General features: G+C 39.6%; 1 protein-coding gene across 4 annotated transcripts in view; it reads right to left on the bottom strand.

Annotated features, from left to right (window-relative positions):
• The window catches only part of LOC123517713 (zinc finger protein 524-like), a 76,320-nt gene extending 54,496 nt beyond the window's left edge, over positions 1 to 21,824 (bottom strand). Inside the window, exons 1-4 of one of the 4 annotated variants that reach the window (XM_045278072.1) lie at positions 20,986 to 21,824; positions 20,328 to 20,485; positions 4,200 to 4,354; positions 2,128 to 2,254 (exon numbers count right to left, since the gene is read on the bottom strand). In XM_045278072.1, coding sequence (XP_045134007.1) covers positions 4,207 to 4,354; positions 20,328 to 20,485; positions 20,986 to 21,096 — 417 coding nt within the window. In that variant the 5' untranslated portion in view covers positions 21,097 to 21,824 and the 3' untranslated portion in view covers positions 2,128 to 2,254; positions 4,200 to 4,206. Of the gene's footprint in view, positions 1 to 681; positions 2,255 to 4,199; positions 4,355 to 20,327; positions 20,486 to 20,985 lie in introns of those variants that run through there. The other 3 variants (XM_045278071.1, XM_045278073.1, XM_045278075.1) reach the window with 3 other exon arrangements.
• Between the last annotated feature and the right edge of the window lie 828 nt (positions 21,825 to 22,652).

Raw genomic sequence — 22,652 nt, 5'->3', positions numbered from 1 at the left:
TGAAGCTGGATATTATTCACAGACACGAGAGGTGAGAAAACTATAGCATTGCTGGCCATCTTGACTCCATCTACTTTCTCTACTATTTTCAAGTCAGCAGACTATTAAGAAGGCTGGTGAGACTGTATCTTCCTTGCAAGCTAAAAGAACCACCTGAACTCGTGACTCTACAATGGATAAAATGGAAAGCCTTGTGGAAATGTGGTACATAAGTTTTGTATGCGGTACAATGATGCGCCCTTTGTTTACATTCCACAGGTTGCCAGTTAGTGTCTTTCCTGTTTCACTCTCCCTCCCTTCGTAAAGTTAAGATCATCAACATTATAAAGCTACGTACATACATACATTAGTGTACATTATAATGACTTAAATTAAATTTAACTGCCTAAATGTTAAACTTCATAATTTTTACTTTCATTAAACCTTTCACTGTACTATGATGCACTCTCGCTTTGATTACTCTCAGTGGAAATTCAAGTCAGGGGTTAAACTTGTTATAATCGGTTTGCTTAACAAAGTTTCGCTTAAGGAAGTGTATTTTAGGAACGTAACCCCTTCATTAAACGGGGTTTTTTTTTTTTTTTTTTTTTTTTTATTTATACCATGTGGGCTTTTCACGGGAATTTATGGGCTAAAGGAGATACTTTATGAGGTACCTCCTATCTCAAAGCCCACCTGCTAGGAAACCGTTGCCCCGAGTGAGGAAGCCCAGCCTACACTCGGACCGTGGACAGGATTCGAACCCGTGCGCTTGGAGACCCCTCGGACCCCAAAGCACGCATGGTTCCACTGTACCACGGCGGCCTGTATTTTATCATTACATTCTTAATAAATCAGTCTTCAGAAACTAATACAATTTTCCCATATCCAAATATACTGTGTACTAAAAAAATAACAGAAATACTACTTACAAAATTTACACACACAGTATACATAGTAAGTAGGGAGCCCCTGAAATAAATCTTTTGAGTCTCAAACAAATACATACAGCAGAAGGAATGAAATGTTCACTTTTAGTACTTACTAAACAACAAATTCCTAACAAATATTTCCATGGAGAAATGTGAGCAGAGTTTTAACATTTGACAACCAAGACTCAAGTTCCTGGACCATTTTGCGAAATTTTTGTTCATTCAGTCCATAATTATACATCTTGAGATGTTGACTTTCCTCTTCACTGAACTTACTGGTTGGTATATGCGTCTGTAATTTTTTATGCCCACATTTATCAACTTGCCAACTGCAGTGGGATCTCTTTTTAGGAGTAGGGAAGACTGACACCCACGCATTATAAAAAACACTGGCAGAGTCACTCATGAGTGTATCCGTTTCAAAGTTACCTATTCTGTCTTTTAGAGCTTGAAAAAATGTTGTTAATGCACATGAATCTTCTTTGTTAGAAATTAACCAAGCAACAGGTAAAATCTCTCCCATGCCATCTATAACCATTACTATAATAAGAAAATATTCAAACTGATTTGTTTCATGTAAACTTTCAATACAAACACAATTTTTCCCATACTTTAAAAACATATCCTTTTGGAAATCTGTCTGAATCCCGATTAATATATCATCTGCATCATGCACGTCTGATTCAACTCCTTTCCCTTTATAGTACAAAATTGGGCTGAGCTTTTGTGAACTCATTTCATGTACCAGTAAACTTATACAAGTCACATTCTCTGGCTGTCTTTCTTTCACATCAACACTTAAACGACTAATCCTATGCTTAATGTTATGAACATCTTTTCGAACTATGTATGCATCACGATCTGAAGCCTGAACACTGCATCGCACATCATCCAATATTGCCTCAATCTTGACTCCCTTTGCAAGATGAGTTGCAACACGTCTCTGTATTCCATCAGACAGCCTCAGGTGAGCATAATCACAAGGATGGGTGTGATCGAGACAATACTCAGCAGTGCCCCGGCTGGTACTTCTGTCCAGAGTAAATTTAATGAAAGCAGGACATGTGGCACCAATCTTAGAGGAACCTTGTCTTTTTAAATTCCTTTTTCCCTCTCCTTTTGTTACAAAAAACCCAGACCTATTACAGTAAAAGTATTGCACAACTGCACTCTCTCTCTGGCGGGGCCCACAGTGCTGTACAAAGGAGGCTTTAGTTCGTCTTTCTTCTTCCTCCTTCCAGTTTAAAAACTCTCCTTCTGTTGCAAAATCTTGAGTCTGAAGAGAGAGTTTCCTATCATGATGATTTTCATAATGTTTTATTAAATCCACTACTCGAGGACATCTGGGGAAAATAGAATATTTAATTAGAAAATCTACAAATGAACATAATACAGTAAGGCCTCATACTTGGCGAATTAATTAGTCTGGTGAAATTACCACCAAATGCGAATTTCGCCAAGCACGAGTCCTTTATACCATATAAATTGCCTAAAATATTTCTCAATCAGTCTTTGGTCATTGCCAAAGTCCCTCTTTTGACCCCTAAAATACCATCTTTCCAGCTGAAATAAAAATCTTTTACCTTCACATATTAGAACACATGTACAAAACAGACCAATAAACAATAAATAAAGCTAATAAGACATGATATAAAGGCTCAAGATTTAATTCAAATCACCAAGTGTGCACTCAGTGCTCCGTGGCCACCCTACCACCAAAAGTTAATTTCACCAAGCTGAGATTTGCCAAGTGTGGGGGCTTACTGTACTAGAGAATGGAAAGATCATGCACTATCTGTTTATCTATGTACTACATGACACTTGCTCATACGAGCAATTTCAAGGAAATCGCCAAGATAAGCTTCCACAGGACAATAGTGAACAATCACTCAAAAAGACAACAAACAACTGGTAAACACTGGAATAGTTGTGAGCACAAGACCAGATAATAAAGATATATGCCATGATTATGTTGGCAAAAACTATATTGGAATCTTGCATTACGAGTAATTCATTCCATGACCAAACTTGTTTTAAGATTTGCTTATTTTACATATTAATTTTTCCCACTGAAATTAATAAATTACTCTGTTCCAAGTCCCAACTTATGGGCAGCATCTAAGGGGCACTTGACGATGAACACTTTTAAAACTGGACAAAAATATTTTTGCCTAAGATGTCCAGGATAATATGAATGACCAGATAGCAAGGCTTATTTTCATAAAATTAAATATCTTTCCACGCAGGAAGCCATTTTAAAATGTCCCATGCTGTTGCATCATAGCTTGATTGCATGCTGATACACTTGCTGTTATTCAGTGATTGCAATATATGCAAAAGTTGTGCTAGAATTTTTTTCATTGTAAATTTTGTCCTCTGTCATACCTCTCATGTCATCTCGCCTAGTGTAGCGAGTCAAACATGAGACACACTACTGTCTACCCAGCTTCTGATAAGAAGGGTATATCATTCTCTCCCAATCAAACATTCTTAAAAATCACCTACAAGCACAAGGCCACAAAAAAAAAAAATAAATAAATAAATATAAAATAAAAAAAAAAAAAAAAAACTAAACATTGAGAAGGCTTATAGAGCAACATGGAGATTGATAGATCATCTGATATCCTCACCTTTCAGTAATTAATATTTTTTTATAAAGGGGACCAGATGCCTTCAGTTAGTCAAGATGGTATTAACAATGATCTGTGAAGATTTCAAGCCAATCAGAAACGTACAAATGGCAAGACCGGGATGAAATGGATAAAAACCTTTACGACCTAATACCTCAAAATGTTTCTTTTACACTTCTAAAACTTTCAGAAAATTGGTAAAATATCTGAGCAACTATTGCATGGCCATTCTAAAAACTACAACTAAAGGCCAATTTTTTGTATTTAAAAAATTTCAGAAAATGTAAAAAGAATGAAACACAGTATAGAAAACTGTATGTGAAAAAATTTCACTATTTTTTCAAGGAACAAAATATTTTTCTTATACAAAATATAGTTATGCTAACAAAAATTCTAGTATTTTTCTCAAAAACAATCGACTGAAAACTATCACATTTGATGGCTTGTACGACGCACCTTTTTCTCAAAAAAAAGTCTCAGTAAATGACCCTGCATCCTATGAGGTCAAGGTTCAGCATTGAGACAGTGGTTGGCAGCAACAGAGGCTCAAAAATCAAACCCTAGACATCTTCACAGATGTAAACAAAGTGATGATAGGTACCGCACCACAAAACAACTCTTTCTTTCAAGGCAAAAATATATCATAAGTCATACTTACTGGAAATTCACATAGAATGACACCAGTCATGAAGAATTTCCCAAACGACCATGCACCACACATTGTATGAACCAAAACAAATGCGGTCGGTATCAGTTACCTTCATCTTGACACAGGCAAGCTTCACTGCGTTCTTCAGTGTGATGCCGTTACTCCTTGAGGTAAGACATACAATTAAAATTGCGCCGATCTTTTAACATTCTTACCTTACATACATGTAAAAATAATTATGAAAAAAATTATGATCATTAGCCCTGTAGTCTCTGATCCTCTCAGTTACTGCCAACGCCATGTGCCAGGTATATGTTTACATCTCACAAGTCACGGCAGGATTGGTGTGTAGCTTACTAGCAAAGATCAAAGTTTTTAAAAGCAAAATATTGGGTTCTAATAATGATTTAAATATATGCAAGTCTTCAAATATCAGGTAAAATCCTTCACTTCATATTCAGAGCTCAAATCTGCTTTTTTTTTTTTTTTATTCATTTCGATGTCTGCCACAAGTGGGTGAATCTTATGAGCCCATCCATCTTGTGAGCCATGAAATACAGAAATAAAATCCGTAGTACAGTAGAACTTTGCGTGCTTTGGGGTCCGAGGAGTCTGCTAGCGCACGGGTTCGAATCTTGTCCACGGTCCGAGTGTAGGTTGGGCTTCCTCACTCGGGACAACGGTTTCCTAGCGGGTGGGCTTTAAGATAGGAGGTACCCCAAAAAGTAACCCCTTTAGCCCATAAATTCCCGTGAAAAGCCCACATGGCATAAAATAAGAAAAATAAAAATAAATAAAATAAAAAATCAGTTTCTATGTGTTTTAAAACAGAAAATATATAATTACAAGTCTAATGACAATTATAAGAAACCTAATACAGTCAAAGAAAATGCAAAAGAAATAATATAAACTTATATCCCCCGTAAGTTGTTTCTCATTCATCCATAGAAGAGGTTAATCAATTTTTTTGTAAGCAGATGTACATAAGTAAAGCCTGGAGGCACCCTTTGCTGTTGCAATACCTCTGATGTTCTTTTTCTCAGTGTGCCTCAGTCATACTGAAATGCCAAGTCCATCAAATGAATTCCTTTCTCATCTTTAGCAATATAATTTTCTTCTTCATTTCTATTGTTATCAGCTTATGTTTTTCTGAACTTTTCTTTGCATTAATCTTAGAACCCATCGTAATGTGAAGAACATGATGTAAAAAAGTGTCAAATATCTATAAGGTAAAATCTAAACTTCCAAAGTATTCTATATTGCTCTCTAACAGCCCACAAGCACATGCACTATAATTATTCCCGCTGTCATTCATACTACATACTATAATTGTTGTTGATATAAGACATTCCTAATGTAACTTAAACTTAGTGTTGGTATCTATTGACAATTGGCTTCAGTAGACAGAAATTCCTCCCTTTAAGGGTCGATTCACACACATCAGTGCCGTATCAGTACTGCGTTAGTTCAGTGTCAGTGATATCCGTGTCGCTTCCGTGGCGTCTATTCATATATATCCGTGGTGACGCCGTACACCATGGTCAGTAATTTCGAAGATGGCAAAGTTTACAGATGTGGACTTGGCAATGATTGCCATAATTCTTGATGAAGACGAGGAGGCAGAACAAAGAGTGAAAAAAAAAAGTGGGTACTTGAAGCGTGGAAGAAAAGAGAAACTGAAGGAGAGTTTGCGACTCTGTACAAGGAACCAATTGATGATGAAATAAAATTTTTCTAGTACTTCAGAATGTCCGAAACTGCTATCCACATATTTACGTTGTGACAATTACATCATACAGAACAGGAAGGTTTCCCACCAATTCAATAAGCAGTTCGTCATCCATTTTCTTGACAGCTCAGAACACTCGAGATTGTCCGGCGTCCGTGAAAATCTAGAAAATATCAGTGGCGACAATACTCAGCTTCATAGAACGAAGACGTAACGGCCAGCCGGCCACTGAGAGTCAAAACACGGTACTGCGCCGGCTGTGTGTAAATGCTTCAGTTGAATTCAAAGCAACAATATTTTTTTTCACCGACACTGAAGCACTGAATGGACGCGACACTGATACATCACTGATGTGTGTGAATCGGCCTTAAGTCTCTAGTACCGAGATATGAATGTACTACTGGTAATTATTACATAGTACATATGAGGTACAATCTTTTCTTCTTAGTACTGTGAATAATGATCAATTACATATTCATGCTATGACATAATGCAAGATGCATGTTGTAACAACTCTCAAATGATGAAAAAAAAACTGTCCTACGTATAGCCTATTACTTACGACAAGAATGATCAATATGTAGGGTTTCAAAAAAGAACCATTTTGATACAAGCCTAAAAAAAACAATAATTCAAACAGAGGGTACCATCCCACAAATCTTTTCCTACGTAGAGTTTCTGGCCCATAGTATACTTATGTTAAAAGGCATCTAGAAATATTCCAAATTTGATTTTTTCTTACATTAAAAAGCAATCCTTGACATATCATGAGAAAGCAGAAGTGTTTCTATCCTTCTCTCTACAACTTTTCTATCCTTCTCTCTACAACTTTATCTCAAGTTTCCTTTCCGATCGTTCAATTGCAGCAATGGTAGATGGCCACTGTTCTTCTCCTAAATCTATTAAGAGTGGTGTTCCTCAAGGTTCTGTCCTGTCACCCACTCTCTTTCTATTATTCATTAATCAGATTCTTAACCAAACTTCTTGCTCTATCCACTCCTACACTGATGATACCACCCTACATCTTTCAACATCCTTTCAGAAACGACTAATCCTTTAGGAAGTAAACAGATCACACAGGGACACCACAGAATGCCCAACTTCTGATCTTTCTAAGATTTCTGATTAGGGTAGAAAAAACTTAGTAGTGTTCAATACCTCAAAAATTCAATTCCTTCATCTATCAACTCAACACAATCTTCCAGACAACTATCCCCTCTTCTTCAATGACACTCAACTGTCTCCCTCTTCCACACTGAATATCCTTGGTCTGTCCTTTACTCATAATCTTAACTAGAAACTTCATATCTCATCTGCTGCTAAAACAGCTTCTAAGAAGTTAGGCATTCTGAGGCATCTCTGCCAGTTTTTCTCACCCCTCCAACTGCTAACTCTGTACAAGGGCCTTATCTATCCTTGTATGGAATACTCTTCACATGTTTGGGGAGGTTCCACTCACACAGTTTTATTATATAGGGTGGACGCAAAAGCTTTTCATCTCATCAACTTCCCTCTTCTGACTGACTGTCTTCAGCCTCTTTCTCACTGCCAAAATGTTGCATCTTTTTATCTTTTATCACTATTTTCATGCTAACTGCTCTACTGATCTTGTTAATTGCATACCTCGCCGCCTCCTGTAGCCTTGCTACACCATTTTTCTGTCCAACTCTAATACAAACCTTTCTCTGGTAAACTCTGGAACTCCCTGTCTGCTTCTGTATTTCCATCTTCCTATGACTACTTCTTTTAAGAGGGAGGTTTCAAGACAATTGTCTCTGTCTTTTGGCTAATTCTCTATCAACCTTTTAGGAAACTTGCATTTGAAGTGGGTCTTTTTTTATTTTTTGTTGCCCTTGGCTAGTTTCCCTCTTCCATAAAAATGGTAATTAAAGCAAAAGTTATGAGCCCTCAAGCCTCTTTTTATGGTGTCAGAGATTCAAATGCAGACATCTAAAAACAAAATTATAATAATAATAACAATAATAATAATAATTACACTACCTCATGATCTGAATAATTTTACATTTCACTTAAAATTTAAACTGATGTCACTGAGGAATCCAATGAAATGCCCGCCATTCATGCCTCACATCAGTTCACTGCCTACCTTTGTTCAGTCTAGATGCAACTCCCTCCGGTCTGCCTGACCAAGGAGTTGTCCTGGTATGCTCTCACCATTCCCTTCTAACGCTCAGAGTTTCTGGTGAAAATGAACACAATCCAAAGATTGTTGTTTTTGTTTCTTGCACCCTGTTAGTGACCTAGAGTTGTGGTTTGATTGCATGGTCACTTGGAATGCACAGGAACAACGTTCTGGATACGCCGAGACATTCCTCCTCATCTTCAGCTAGCAAGCGGCCCAGCTGCGAAAAAGTTCTATCGGTGGGAGAGAATAAGACGAAGAGAAACAAGCAAAAGAACGATGGAGCTAAACAACGGGTGGTTTGTGCTTCGCCGCCTTCTCTTGCTGGCCCAAGTCACAATGTAAACAATCTTCCTCATTCAGCTGACCACTCTACCAAGGATGCTCAACTCGACTGTCTAAGCATGGTTATTAGTGGCCTGATTGCTAAGTTGAATGGGAACCCACCAGCTGCCACAGTCTCTGTCTCTGGTGACGAGGAAAAATTCCTGAGCATACTTCTGACCCCTTTGAGGAGCTGGATTCATTTGGTTTTCCCAACTGGCCCACCCTGACGCAGGTGGTGATAATGCTGACTTCCTCCGTGCACTTGAGGAGCTGTCAGATCACTTCCAAGGAGAGGAAAAGAAAGGTGAGCCCATTTCTGAGCATCTGGCTAGCACCTTGAATGCAAGTCTGAGGTGTAGACCATCCTCTGACGGCATGAAGTCAGCCTGTAGCAAGATAAAACTCTCCAGCAATGTGCCAAACTTGTCTGTTCCAGCGACTAACTCCACTATCTCCTCTGCCATGACTGTTGGTGGCAAGCTTATACAGTAAACGTCCTTAAATCCAGAAATCCTTTTAATCCGGAAAATTTGAGGGGCTGAGTTAAATATGTAAAAAATAAGAAATAATATTAATAAATATATAATAATAATAGCTGAAACCAAACATGTCATCACCGACATTGAGTTTAACACAAACTCGTAAGAGAATAATATTTGAAGGTATTATAAGTGGTGTTTTATGTTTCTCTAGGTTATGTGCATGTGTGTGTGTGTGTGTGTGTGTGTGTGTGTGTGTGTGTGTGTGTGTGTGTGTGTGTGTGTGTGTGTGTGTGTGTGTGTGTGTGTGTGTGTGTATTTACCTAATTGTATTTACCTAATTGTAACATACGGGAAAAGAGCTATGCTCGTGTTGTCCCGTCTCCATATCTATTAATGTCCAGCTTTTTCTTAAAATCATGAATATTCCTTGCGTTGACCACTTCCACGTCTAAACTATTCCATGCTTCCACCCTTCTATGAGGAAGCTATATTTTTCACATCTCTCCTATAAGTGGCCATTTTAGTTTTTCCCATGCCCTCTCGACATTCTTCCATTCCACATACACAGATCTTCCCTATCCATTTTTCCATGCCAATCATCACTCTGTATATTGCTATCAGGTCTCCCCTTTCTCTTCTGTTTTCCAGGGTTGGAAGTTGCATTCTTTTCAGTCTGTCTTCATAAGTCAAATCTCTTAAGTCAGGCACCATTTTCGTTGCAGCCCTCTGTACTTTCTCTAGTTTCCTTATGTGTTTCTTTAAGTTCGAGCCCACTGTATTGTTGCATATTCAAGCCTCGGTCTTATCATTGCAGTAATTATTTTCTTCATCATTTCTTCATCTAGATATCTGAACGCCACTCTTATGTTCCTCAATAAGTTCAATACTTCTCCAATTATTTTGTTTATATGTCTCTCTGGCGATAGGTCATTGGTAATTGTCACCCCAAGGTCTTTTTCTTCATGACTGGTTTTATGTCTTCATTTCCTATCTTGTACATACTCCTGATTCTTCTTTCACTCTTGCCAAACTCTATTTTCTTGCATTTTGTCGTGTTGAACTCCATTTGCCATGTACAGCTCCATTTCCATATTCTGTCCAAGTCTTCCTGGAGTAGTTCGCAATCTTTGTCACATCTCACTTTTCGTAACAATTTTGCATCGTCTGCAAATAGGCTCACATAACTGGACACCCCATCCACCATGTCATTTATGTAGACTGCGAACATTACTGGTGCCAACACTGATCCCTGTGGAACTCCACTCTCCACCAATCCCCATTCTGATGGTCTGTCCTTAATTATTGTTCTCATTTCTCTTCCTACCAAAAGTCTTCCATCCATTTTAGTAAACTGCCATGCACTCCTCCTACCATTTCAAGTTTCCAGATCAGTCTCTGGTGTGGTACCTTATCAAAGGCCTTTTTTAAATCCAGATATATTCCATCAGCCCAACCATCTCTTTCCTGTATTACATCTATCACCCTCGAATAGTAACATATCAGGTTTGTCGTGCATGAACGCCCTTTCCTAAAACCAAATTGACACTCACAAAGTATGTCATTTTCTCCAAGAAGTCTGTCCATCTAGTCTTCACCACCCTCTCACACATCTTAGCTACCACACTTGTAAGTGACACTGGTCTATAGTTCAATGGGTCTCTCTTGTTACCTGATTTATAGATTGGGACAATGTTAGCTCTTTTCCAGTCTTGGGGCACTACACCTTCCCTTAATGAGGCATCAATTACTTCACAAACTTTTTCTGCCAATTGCTCCCTGCATTCTCTTAAAATCCATCCTGATACCCCATCAGGTCCCACAGCTTTTCTCACTTCTAAACTCCCCATCATGTTCTTGATCTCCTCCACCGTTACTTGAAACTCCTTCATAATCCCTTTCTGTTCCATTACCAGTGGTTTGTCAAAAGCAGTCTCCTTTGTGAATACCTTCCGAAAGCATCCATTCATAGCCTCTGCCATTTCCTGGGATCTTCACTGCATACTCCATTTACTTCTAAACTTTCAATACTTTCTCTATTTTTGATGTTGTTGTTCACATGTCTGTAAAAAGCCTTGGTTGGTCTTTACATTTATCAATTATATCCTTTTCTTGTTTCTTTCTTTCTTCTCTTCTAATCAACACATATTCATTTCTTGCTCTTTTGTAACTTTCCCACTGCTTAATCCGTCTTTTCCTTCTCCACCTCTTCCATGCATCCTCTTTTCTTGTTCTAGCCTTTTCACATCTATCGTTAAACCAGTCCTGCTTTCCAACTTCTCTATGTTGTCTTATTGGTACAAATTTTTCTCACCTTCTTTGTATATTTTTATAAATTCCTTCCACTTTTCATTTGCTCCTTAGCACTCTTGAATTTCATCCAATTTGTCTCTTGAAAGAATTTCTTTAGGTTTCCAAAATCTGTCTTGGCATAATTCCATCTTCCCACTTTATATTCTTCATTTCTTCTAGATTTCTCTTCGTCTATCACCTTGAACTCCAAAACTGCATGATCACTCTTTGCTAAAGGGCACTCCACCCTCATCTCCTCAATGACCATTGGCTCTGTACTAAAGACCAAGTCCAGTCTTGACGATGCTCCCTCTCCTCCAAACCTAGTATCTTCTTTGACCCACTGAGTTAACACATTTTCCATTGCCAGTGTCAATAGTGTATTTCCCCATGTTGTCTCTGATCCTTCCATTGACCAGTCCTCCCAACACACCTCTTTACAATTAAAATCTCCCATCATTATAGTTCGTTCACAGCCACCCAACATTTCTTCCAGACATGTTCCTGTATCACTTATCATTTCTTCATATTCCTGTACTGACCATGCATTTGTCTTAGGTGGTACGTACACCACTATGTAGTGCCTCTTTTTTCCTTCATTAGTTTCTGCTCTGATCTTTAGCACTTCTGCCTTTCCCATACCTTTTTCACTTGATCCACCTTTATATCTTTTTTAACCAGCAACATCACTCCTCCTCCCATCTTACCTACTCTATTTCTTTTCCAAACGTTATATTTCCCTTCTCCAACCTTCATCAGGTCTTCTCCCTCTCTCAGTTTTGTTTCAGTAAGACCCACAATATCTGGGTTCTTGTCCCTCAAGTAATCGTTGAGTTCTAAAATCCCCGATATCACTCCATTTATGTTGGAATACATTACATTTCGCTCATATGTAAGTTTGTGTGTGTGTGTGTGTGTGTGTGTGTGTGTGTGTATTTACCTAATTGTATTTACCTAATTGTAACATACGGAAAGGAGCTATGCTCGTCTGTCCCGTCTCCATATCTACTAATGTCCAGCTTTTTCTTAAAATCATGAATATTCCTTGCGTTGACCACTTCCACGTCTAAACTATTCCATGCTTCCACCCTTCTATGAGGAAGCTATATTTTTCACATCTCTCCTATAAGTGGCCATTTTTTGTTTTTTCCCATGCCCTCTCAACACTCTTTCATTCCACATACACAGATCTTCCCTATCCATTTTTCCATGCCAATCATCACTCTGTATATTGCTATCAGGTCTCCCTTGTGTGTGTGTGTGTGTGTGTGTGTGTGTGTGTGTGTGTGTGTGTGTGTGTGTGTGTGTGTGTGTGTGTGTGTGTGTGTGTGTGTGTGTGTGTGTGTGTGTGTGAGTCCTGTTAACTGCGTGGGTAGTCCAGCTGGTGTACGCTCGACGCCGGTGACGTGATTGGCTGGCGTATGATATTGGACGCCTTCCTTTCTTTTGTTTCCTTTATCAGACATCAGTAAATGTTTAATGTTATGAAATGTGTTTTGTATTATACTTAAAATTATTTTATAAAGTGTGACATAAGTATTGTCGACTGTATACATATTATGTGGGGTACAGTACAGTACAATCACTCAAACTTCTCAGTATATGTGGATGGTGGAATAGCCTACGTAAAATAGTGAAATCACCTACACAAATACAAGTTGACAAGTAGGAAACGAGCAATCATCACATATGGGCTGCCATAATGGCTGGAAAGGCCCATGCCACTCCCCCCATAGTCTAGCAAATCTTCAAGAAAAAAAAAAAAAGCCTATGTAAATCTTGTGTGGTGAGGAAGTACACAGTGGACTGGTGGTAGTAGCAATCCTTGTAAGATGTTATGACAGTACTACAAAGAGATATAGCAAGTTGGGGTTAGTTTAGTGGGGTTTACATAGTACCCTCAAGATTTAAATCTTACTTTCAGCCTTACTATCTTACAATCCAGAAAATCCTAGAATCCGGAATGCCTGAACCCCCATGACTTCCGGATTTCAGGACTTTTACTGTAGTTATGTGGCTCTTCCATACCAACAGACTGCTCTCCAAGGTCCTTGTTCCTGTGGCACAGTGTATCAGTGATATTGGTGAAGGAAAATGGAAGCCAATCTCCTCCTACTTAAAAGGACTTAATAATAGCCTTAGGCTTCTGACCTAAGCAGTCAACCATGTGAACCAGCTGCAGAAGGAAGTGGCACAGATCCACATTAATGATTCAGCCCTAGCTGAGCTTTGCAAATGGAAATGTGCAGTTCGATGGGAAGAACTGTTCTCTTTTGACGTCACAAAGAAGTGTGATGAAATTCGCAAAACCAGGAAACTGGGGAGACCCCATATGATGTCTGGACCAAGGTTTGCCCCCTACGGATTGACTTCCGGGCGGTCTTTTCATCCTTCACAGTCACAATTGAGGACCTCCTAGAGGCCTTTTTTAGGCCAGAAGCTGCCCCAGGGGAAGGGAGCATGACCGTACAAGACTCACCAGTAGGTATCCTTCCAGTAGTAATTTTCCACACTTCTTGCGGAACATCCCTAACAATTTAGCCAGTGGTAAATTTTTTGCTGCCAGACAGTTATGGCAAACATTATCTACAGATAAGTGGATCCATGATGTCCATGGTAAGGACACCGAGTTTCCTGCCCCCATCTACCGAAACAATACTGCCTAGACCTCTTGACCTTTTTGTAACTCTGCCCTAGACAGTGCCATGCTGGAGTTTATTGACTGTGGAGTGGTTGATGGCTGTGAATCAATTGTTGGTCAAGGTTCCTTTTCCAATATTTTTCCTGTTATGAAGAAAGATGGAACAGCTAGAGTCATTTTGAACCTTAAAAAACTAAATGAATATATGCTTCATGTTCACTTTAAAATGGATACACTTAACCCCCTTCAGTACTGGGATGCCTTTTTTTTACCCTTGAGTTTTGAGTGTGATTAGATGCTTTTATTGATATTAGGAAGGGTCTATGGAGGTCAGAAGATTAATGGCCAGAGTCTTTACTATTTTAATCCCCTCTTAAGTTTCTGAAGGTGTATAAAATCACCACATAAGTAGAATAAATATGAAAACGTGTCCTGGTATTGAAGGGATTAAGGAGGTTGTCCATCTAATCCAACCTGACTGCTTTTTTGCTACCTGTGATTTTAAGAATGCTTATTTTTCAGCTTATGTGAGGCCTGAAGATAGGAAATGGTTTAGATTTTTTGGGGGAGAGATCCTTTCCAACTTACCTGTCTGCCACAAGGCTTAACATCTGTGCATCCCCTCGACCTCTCCATCTCCTTCCTCAATATTGCTTGACTCTGCCACAAGACCCCTTTTGCACACATGTGGTTTATTTGGTTATTGTTGTGGTGGTTTCGGGAATGTTTCGAGAGGGTTTGGGCGCACCGTTGGCGGCTTGTGTGGGCTGCGCGCGGGTAGAGGGCAGAGCTGTGTTGGAGTTGGTGGAGGGTGGTGTTGTGGTTGGGACGCTCCCTCTTCACCGATATATTTTTGTTGTTTGCTCTCGTTTTACTCAGTTTGTTGTCTTGTTTTTGCTCTTGTTGTTGCACTTGTACTACAAGCTATCTAGGCATTCATTATGGCTGCATCCAAAATAACACTGGATATGATAAAGCCATTTACTGGTGAGGGTGATGTAGTGTCATGGTTGAAGAAAGTTACTCTGGTGGCCAAGTTGCAAAAGATTACTGATGTGGCCAGTTTCATACCATTGTATTTGGAGGGCGACGCATTGGCGTTGTACTTGGAGTTAACCGATGCGGAGCAAACGGATGCAAAGATTCTTCAAGAGAAGTTACGAGTAGCATTCACTGATGATGCCTTTACCTTGTTTGCAAAATTGGTTCAGAAGTGGTGGACAGGGGAGCCTGTTGATGTCTATGCAAACAAAATTAGGAGATTGGCAGGGTTGGCTCAATTTACAGGTGAAGGATTGGAGAATATCATTAAATCAACATTTGTGAATGGGTTTCCCGATCATGTAGGAGTTTCTTTGCAGCAATTACCCAATGTTCTGAAACTTGAGATGGGGGATTTAATTAGTCGAGCTAGAATCCTGACAGCCAAGCCGCAAGTGGAGTTATCTGCTGTGACCAGGGAGTTTAAGGAGACAGTAAGAGGGCCTAGATGGGTAAATACTGCCAATCAATTTTCAGGTAAATGTTTCCGTTGTTCAGGCCCACACATGATCAGAGATTGTAAAGAACAAGTGAGGTTTTAGGTGTGGAAAACTTGGACATGTCGCTAGCAGGTGCCATGAACATATTTCGGAAAACTAGAAAGGAGTAATTTCAACGCCGGAAGTTGCTATGTCATTGAAAAGGCACGTTGTATAGGTTGTTTATCCATTGTCAATGTAGTAATAGGTGGGATAGTTGGGAGAGCATTAATAGATACTGGTTGTACTACAACTGTAGTTTGTTCAAAGTTTGTTCGAAGCAGTAATGGTGAAGCTCGTGTTTGTGCTTTTGATGGCCGGCTAGTAACGTGCCGAACTGTGACTGGTCTTGAGTTGGTGTTTGAAGATAAAGTAGTTAGTGTTTATAGGGCGCTGGTGTTAGATCATTTGGTTGTTGGTGTGGACATGGTTGTCGGAGTTGATGTTATTGATCAGTTGGGCGGAGTTACCATTGGTCGGGGTACAATTAAATTTGGAGACTCCAAAGTTCATGTCGAAGGTCAGCCAGCTGTGGCTGTAGTGCAAGGAGATGAGCAGCCTGCTAATAAAGTTGACGAGTCTTTTAACGGTGACAGTGTTCTAGAAATAAATGACATTGATTTTCATGCTAAGTTTGATGGGCAGCATTGGACGATAAAATGGACATGGAAGTCTGAGCATCCTGTTCAACTCAAGAATAGAGTGTCATGTTACGACAAAAATATGGCAAGCGAAAAGCAGTTCGAGTTTGAGAAGGAAGTAGATAGATGGATCGAGGAAAAAATACTGGTGCCTTGGCAGGAGAATGTTGATACAGATATTATTGCTCTCATGGCAGTGGAACAACCTACAAAGAATAAAGTGAGGCCAGTGCTCGATTTTCGTGAGTTGAATACTTTCGTTGTGTCACACAGGTGATGATGTTGTCAGTATTTGCAGTGAGAAATTGAGGGAGTGGCGCCAAATTGTTAAGCGTGTATCTCTAGTGGACTTGAAATTGGCTTATCTTCAATTGAAGATCGATAAAGAATTGTGGCCATACCAACTTGTTAATTATAAAGGTCAAACATTCTGTCTCACTAGATTGGGTTTTGGTTTAAATTCAGCTCCTCGTATAATGTCAAAAGTGTTAAAATATGTGCTGAGTTTGGATACTGTTATCAGGGCAGCAACTAGTTCGTATATAGATGACATTGCGGTCGATGAAAGTAGGGTGTCAGTGCAGGATGTGATCAAACATTTGAATAAATACGGGCTTGTTACGAAACCTCTGGAAGCAGTTGGAGAGGGAACTGCAGTGTTGGGATTGAAGTTGTCGAAATCAGGAGACGAGTTGGTTTTCGGAGAGGAAAAACATTGCCAGAGATTGGTGACACCCTTACCAGGCGGAGCTATTTTCAGTATGTGGGATGCTTGTGGGGCATTACCCTGTTGCGGGATGGTTACGGGTTGCCTGTAGCTACATTAAGCGACAGGCAGAAGGATTTCACTGGGAGGATCTCGTTGGTGACCAGACTATGTGTATGATCAAGGAGGTTATGGATACAGTTGCTAGGGAGGATCCCGTGAGGGGGAGCTGGTTGGTGCCTCGGAGTACTCATGGAGTAGTTTGGACGGATGCAAGTAAAATTGCAATTGGAACAGTGTTGGAGATCGAGGGAAGAACAGTCGAAGATGCTGCCTGGTTGAGAAAGAATGATGATTTTAACCATATTAATGTTGCGGAACTGGAGGCTGTTTTAAAGGGAGTGAATCTGGCGTTGAAGTGGGGCATAACTTTGTTAGAGTCGAAGGTTGATTCTGCTACTGTTGTGGCATGGTTAAAAAGTGTGATAAGTACAGAAAAGCGAGTGCACACGAAGGGAGCAGCAGAAATGCTCATTAAGCGCAGGTTGGGAAATCTGAGAGAGTTTATCAAAGAATCTGGGTTGAAGATCGAGGTATTGTTGGTGCCATCAGATTGGAATAAAGCTGATATGTTAACTCGTGTGAAGAAGAGCTGGCTGGGAGCTGCCTCGAACGTTGAGAATGTACAAAGTGAACATATGTGCTCAGGAGTAATAGCAGATTTGCGTGCAGTTCACAATAGGCATCATATGGGAGTTCATCGAACTTGGTACTTGGCAAAAAAGGTTGACCAGATTGTGGCAAGGAATGATGTGAAGAGGGTTGTACAAGGTTGTGAGAGGTGTCAATCAATTGATCCTGCACTTGTAACACATCAAAAGGGAGAAATATGTACCAAGTTTAACTGGCAGCGATTGGCTGTTGATGTGACCCATTACAGAGGGGTGCCGTATTTATCTGTGGTGGACTGTGGCCCAGGTCGTTTTGCTATTTGGAGAAAGTTAGTGAGAGAGGATGCGCATTGCATAGCTGATGAACTGAATAGCATTTTCTTGGAGAGGGGCCCAGTAGATGAGTTGTTGATGGACAACGGCACAGCTTTTCGGTCTCAACATTTGGCTGATATGTTGCGAGGCTGGAATATAGATAGGGTATTTAGAGCTGCATACAGACCGTCAGGGAACGGGATTGTTGAGAGACATCACAGGACGGTAAAGGCAATTGCTGAAAGAGGAGGTATCTCTCCCTTGGAAGCTGTGTATTGGTATAACAGCACACCAAGATATGGGCAGGATGAGTTATCGGTACCGCAGCGCTCAGTCTATACTTACGAATGGAGATACCCGTGGGTGAAAAACCCTGATGTCAAGGGGACAGAGCAGCAAGAAGTTGTCTGTACATATTGGAGATGAGGTGTGGGTGAAACCTGCTGGTGCTAAGTGTACTACTCAGTGGGGAAAAGGGACTGTTACACAGGTGAATTCTCCAAATAATCTTGTTGTCAATGGTATGCCGACGCATGTGTTGGATGTCCGGCCAGTAGTACAACCACCTGCGGAGTGTTCTGGTGATGAAGAGGAGGAGAGTCTTTGGGAGGGAGAGGGAGACTCTGTGTCTGTTGAGCCTCGTCCAGTAAGGAATAGGAGGCCTCCCGCATGGATGGCAGATTTCGTTAATTCAGTTTGTTCTCAGGTTTTTTAATATTCTGTTGAGGTGTTGATGGGTGTATTTGGTTTTTGTGATCTTAAGATCATGGGGAGATGTGGTTTATTTGGTTATTGTTGTGGTGGTTTCGGAAATGTTTCGAGAGGGTTTGGGCACACCATTGGCGGCTTGTGTGGGCTGCGCGCGGGTAGAGGGCAGAGCTGTGTTGGAGTTGGTGGAGGGTGGTGTTGTGGTTGGGACGCTCCGTCTTCACCGATATATTTTTGTTGTTTGCTCTCGTTTTACTCAGTTTGTTGTCTTGTTTTTGCTCTTGTTGTTGCACTTGTACTATAACACCCATGGGCTCACAAGCTGATACTGGTTGCAATGCTATCATTATCATCAGGAGATCCTTTGAAAAGTTGCCCAGTTTCTCCTTGGATCATGGAGGAAGGAAACGTTATTGCAATATGGGTCTTTTTGCCTCAGCAGAGAAACCGATCCATTTCAGCCACCTGTAGCCTTCCTCTTGGACCACCTCTTGCAAGAGTTTAGGAATGGAAAGGGATGTAGTTAAAGTTCTATGAACTCCATGCGTTCTGCAATTTCAGCAATGGCTCAGATTGATGACAGGCCTGCTAGACAGCACCCACTAGTTGGGCAGTTCCTTAAGTCAAGTTTTCCAGGAGAGGCCTTCCCTTTCCTACTGTCATACCATCTGGGATCCTGATATTTTACTCACTTTTATAAAATCTATGGAACCTAACTCTAATTTGTCAAATATTCAATTGTCTAGGAAACTTACAGTTTTAATGTTGTTGCTCTCTGGGCACCATAGCCAGATGTTACGTTTATTAGACATCAGGAACATGACAATTTCAGATTCCAAAGTTTCCGTCAGAATAGGCGACCCACTGAAAACCTCTCGGCCAGGTTCTCATATGGCTGAACTATGTTTTGCGCCTTATCCCATTGTTAAACTGTTCTGTGTTCACACTACTATTAGAGACTACATAGACAGAACTAACACCATTAGGAGACCAGTTACTTCTTCATTCTTAACCACAAGACCCCCTTTCCGTATGGTCTCTCGGGACACATTGAGATGATGGACTCTAGATGTGATGGTAGCCACTGGCACTGACCTTTCCATTTTTTCCCCACACTCCAACAGGTCAGCCTTGTCCTGTAAGGCAGTTTTGAAGTTGCCTCTTTCTACTATTTTGTCCTCTGTCAGCTAGGCCAGAGAGTCGACTTTTGCAAAGTTTTATATAAGACCTTCGGATGACCATGGGCAGTTTGCTACAGCAGTCTTGTCTAACGATGATGAGGCTTAGAAGTTCTTGATCTGCATTTCGAGCCTTTGGTGTCAATATTGTTATCTACTCCTGTCTGCTTTGTTACATTATTTACGGTTGTTACCTACTTTTTTATTTTTGTTACTGCTGCACATATGTAATTACCTATGTCTGGTACTGGGTATAATACTGGATTACATGCTCTTAAGCATTCAGGGAACTTTGTGTTTAATTCTTCCCTTGACTAATGGGTTTCTTCAAGTTTTAGGTCATTGAAGGTTGGAGGAACCAATCTAAAGATCTCATTGAATCCCTCAGTGACGTCAATTTAAATTTTGTGAAGTGAAATTGTTAGATAAAACAGGTACATACCAAGTATGAAGTTTGATTGTAATTTCACAAACATTTAAACTGAATCATTAAGGTATTAAATGTCCACCCTAACCCACCCTATACTGCTGATCTATCTTTTGGGGGTCTTAATTAAATGTTCCTTACTGTCATTTTGGCTGCTTCCTCCAACATATTTTCTGAAGGACTGACGTGAGGCATGCATGGCGGGCATCTCATTTAATACCTATGTGACGCAGTTTAAATTTGTTCATGAAATTACGATCTAACTTCATACTTAGTAAGTACTCGTTTAATCTAACAATTGATACTTATCCATTAATCAATGATTTTCTAAATCAGATCTAATCAAGTGAAAATACTAACCTGAATTCACAGTCCATACACTGAAGAGAATTTTTGTTTTTGCTTTCTTCTTTAGTTGCTTCAGGATGTTTTCTTTTCTTATGTTTCCAGAGTGCTTGTCTTGTAGACATTTGCACTTTACAGATGGGACATTCAAATACATTCTTCTTTGTCTTCATCTGTCAGAGAGAAAATAACTAATGTATACACAACAAAGCTGCCATTTTACACCTGACAAAACCATAGTTCATGGAACTTCCATGTAACAGGAGCACATAGTTATCAGTGAGTGCATAGGACATTTGTGACGTAGTAGTGATATGTACGAGTGCTGAAAACACTATTTTGATACTATGGGTACGTCTTTTTTTCACAACCAAGTGCTATTGGCACATAAACAATAGCAATGGCATATACATGAACCTCTTGCAACAGTTAGGTTTTTATTAAAGAAAAATAAACACTAGTGTTTATGTGTTCTCCTGAGTTACAACTCATTACAATGTATCAAATACTAAAAACCAGTGATGAGTCAGACCACTCTTCACAGTATCTGAATGTGTATAGGAAGCTTCTCAAGTGAAAGTCTGAGTTCAAATGTAACATCTGATGGATAGTTTTCTTTTTTTTTTCTTCCCTCCATTACATTTATATAAGCAATGAACAAAAGCAATCTTACCATTTCTTGGTGACTAAGATCATCTTTCAGCCTTTTGCACGCTGGTTGTAGAGAGAGGTAGTGGTGGCTAGGGTGGAGCGTCTCAAGCTCTGAAGTTTCAGGCTGTTCCATGACACAGGTACACTTGCTTTCCTAAACAGTATAATGAATATCTGATAATCACATAATGCCTGTACTCTTAAATATTCAGAGCAATAAATATATACATAACCCCTCAAAAATAAAGTCATCATACATGCATAAAAATCAACTTCAAGTGCTGGAATAAGAATAACACTGACATGACCTCTAAAAGTTTTATTGTCATTGTTTTAATAATGCATCTCCTCTGCAAATTACATCTAATGCAATATTTAGTTTGAAAGATCTTACTAAGACAGATTAGAAAAATCACATCAAATTAAAGAAATTATATGTATCATACTAGAAGTGAATGTAGAGGTTCTTAATTTAGTTTAAGGACCTAATTCAATTTCATCATCACATTTCTGCCCTTATCAATGCTCCTCAATTATCAATCAAACTACAAAAAATAGACAATTTGTTTTAAAAATAGTTTTCATTCCTTTCTCTCAACAATTCAAGTTCAGACACAATGCAAGTAAGATAGAAAATAGCCTTTGGCTTGTACAGTGGTAACGTGCTGGCCTGGCATTGCTAAGGTCAGCAGATCAAGTCTCGCTCGGGATCTTGAGTTTAAGCTATTTACTGGGAGGTTACTGCTATTGTTGGAGCACCACAGTGGGGAGTTGGGATCGCCTGGCTGATGTTCTGGAGAGCACCAAATGTGGTGGATACTAGAACTAAAACTAACAAACTTTAATTTTAAAATCAATCATTACACCTAAATTATTTGTGCAGCAGCACAGAACAAAGTCCTTGTCCTGTTGATCAACCCTAGGGTAGTGGTTCCCAGCCCTTTTCTGATCACATACCACTTGAAGGTCCTGTATGGTCATCACATACCACATTGTTCTTAAATAATATCTTTACTGTTACAACTTTCAGACATCGGCTGGCTCCTATTACCTACTCTGTCACATCACACAATTTCTCTTTAATATATCAGTTGCTTTTACTTTTTATTGTAATTGAGGCATTGGATTAATTCAATTATCAACTTCAAGGTCACGGTCGTGGTTGAGACCAAGCGCATGTTAGAGTGAGACTAATGTGATGATACCTGAATACTTGGAACATCTCAGAAATTGGAGAATGCTGAAGTATTCTGTAACAACTAGAGTGTTAAACAGTGCAAAGTATGGGTAGGTGATAATGGTTATCCCCTAGAATGTGATTTGTGTGATGTATGGTATCATATCAAGTGTGAGGATATTAATGTAGCAGTGTGTTAAGTTCTTGAAAAACAACCAAGAGTGTGCCATTCATTGGTACTGCTCAAAGTGTAATGCTGTGATGGGCAAAATTGTCAAATAAATCATTAACATTTCCAAGATGCAAGATGATGTGGAGAAATGCAAGAAAGCTGTGGAAGATAAGTTAGTTTAATAAGGCACTAAGTGAAGTTAGGAGGATTTGATAAATTTTAAAACTAACTTCAACATACAGATGAAAAATGTAATTAGGAAAGACTTCAATGAAATCTAGGGTAAAACTTGTGATAGGATTGAGAAAGAAATCCTTCGGACAAAAGGAAAAATAATTTA

This window comes from Portunus trituberculatus, chromosome 42, assembly GCF_017591435.1.
Source record: "Portunus trituberculatus isolate SZX2019 chromosome 42, ASM1759143v1, whole genome shotgun sequence".
Taxonomy (NCBI): Eukaryota; Metazoa; Arthropoda; class Malacostraca; order Decapoda; family Portunidae; genus Portunus; species Portunus trituberculatus.
Note: the sequence above shows the minus strand (reverse complement) of the source record. Positions and strands in the feature narration are given on the sequence as shown.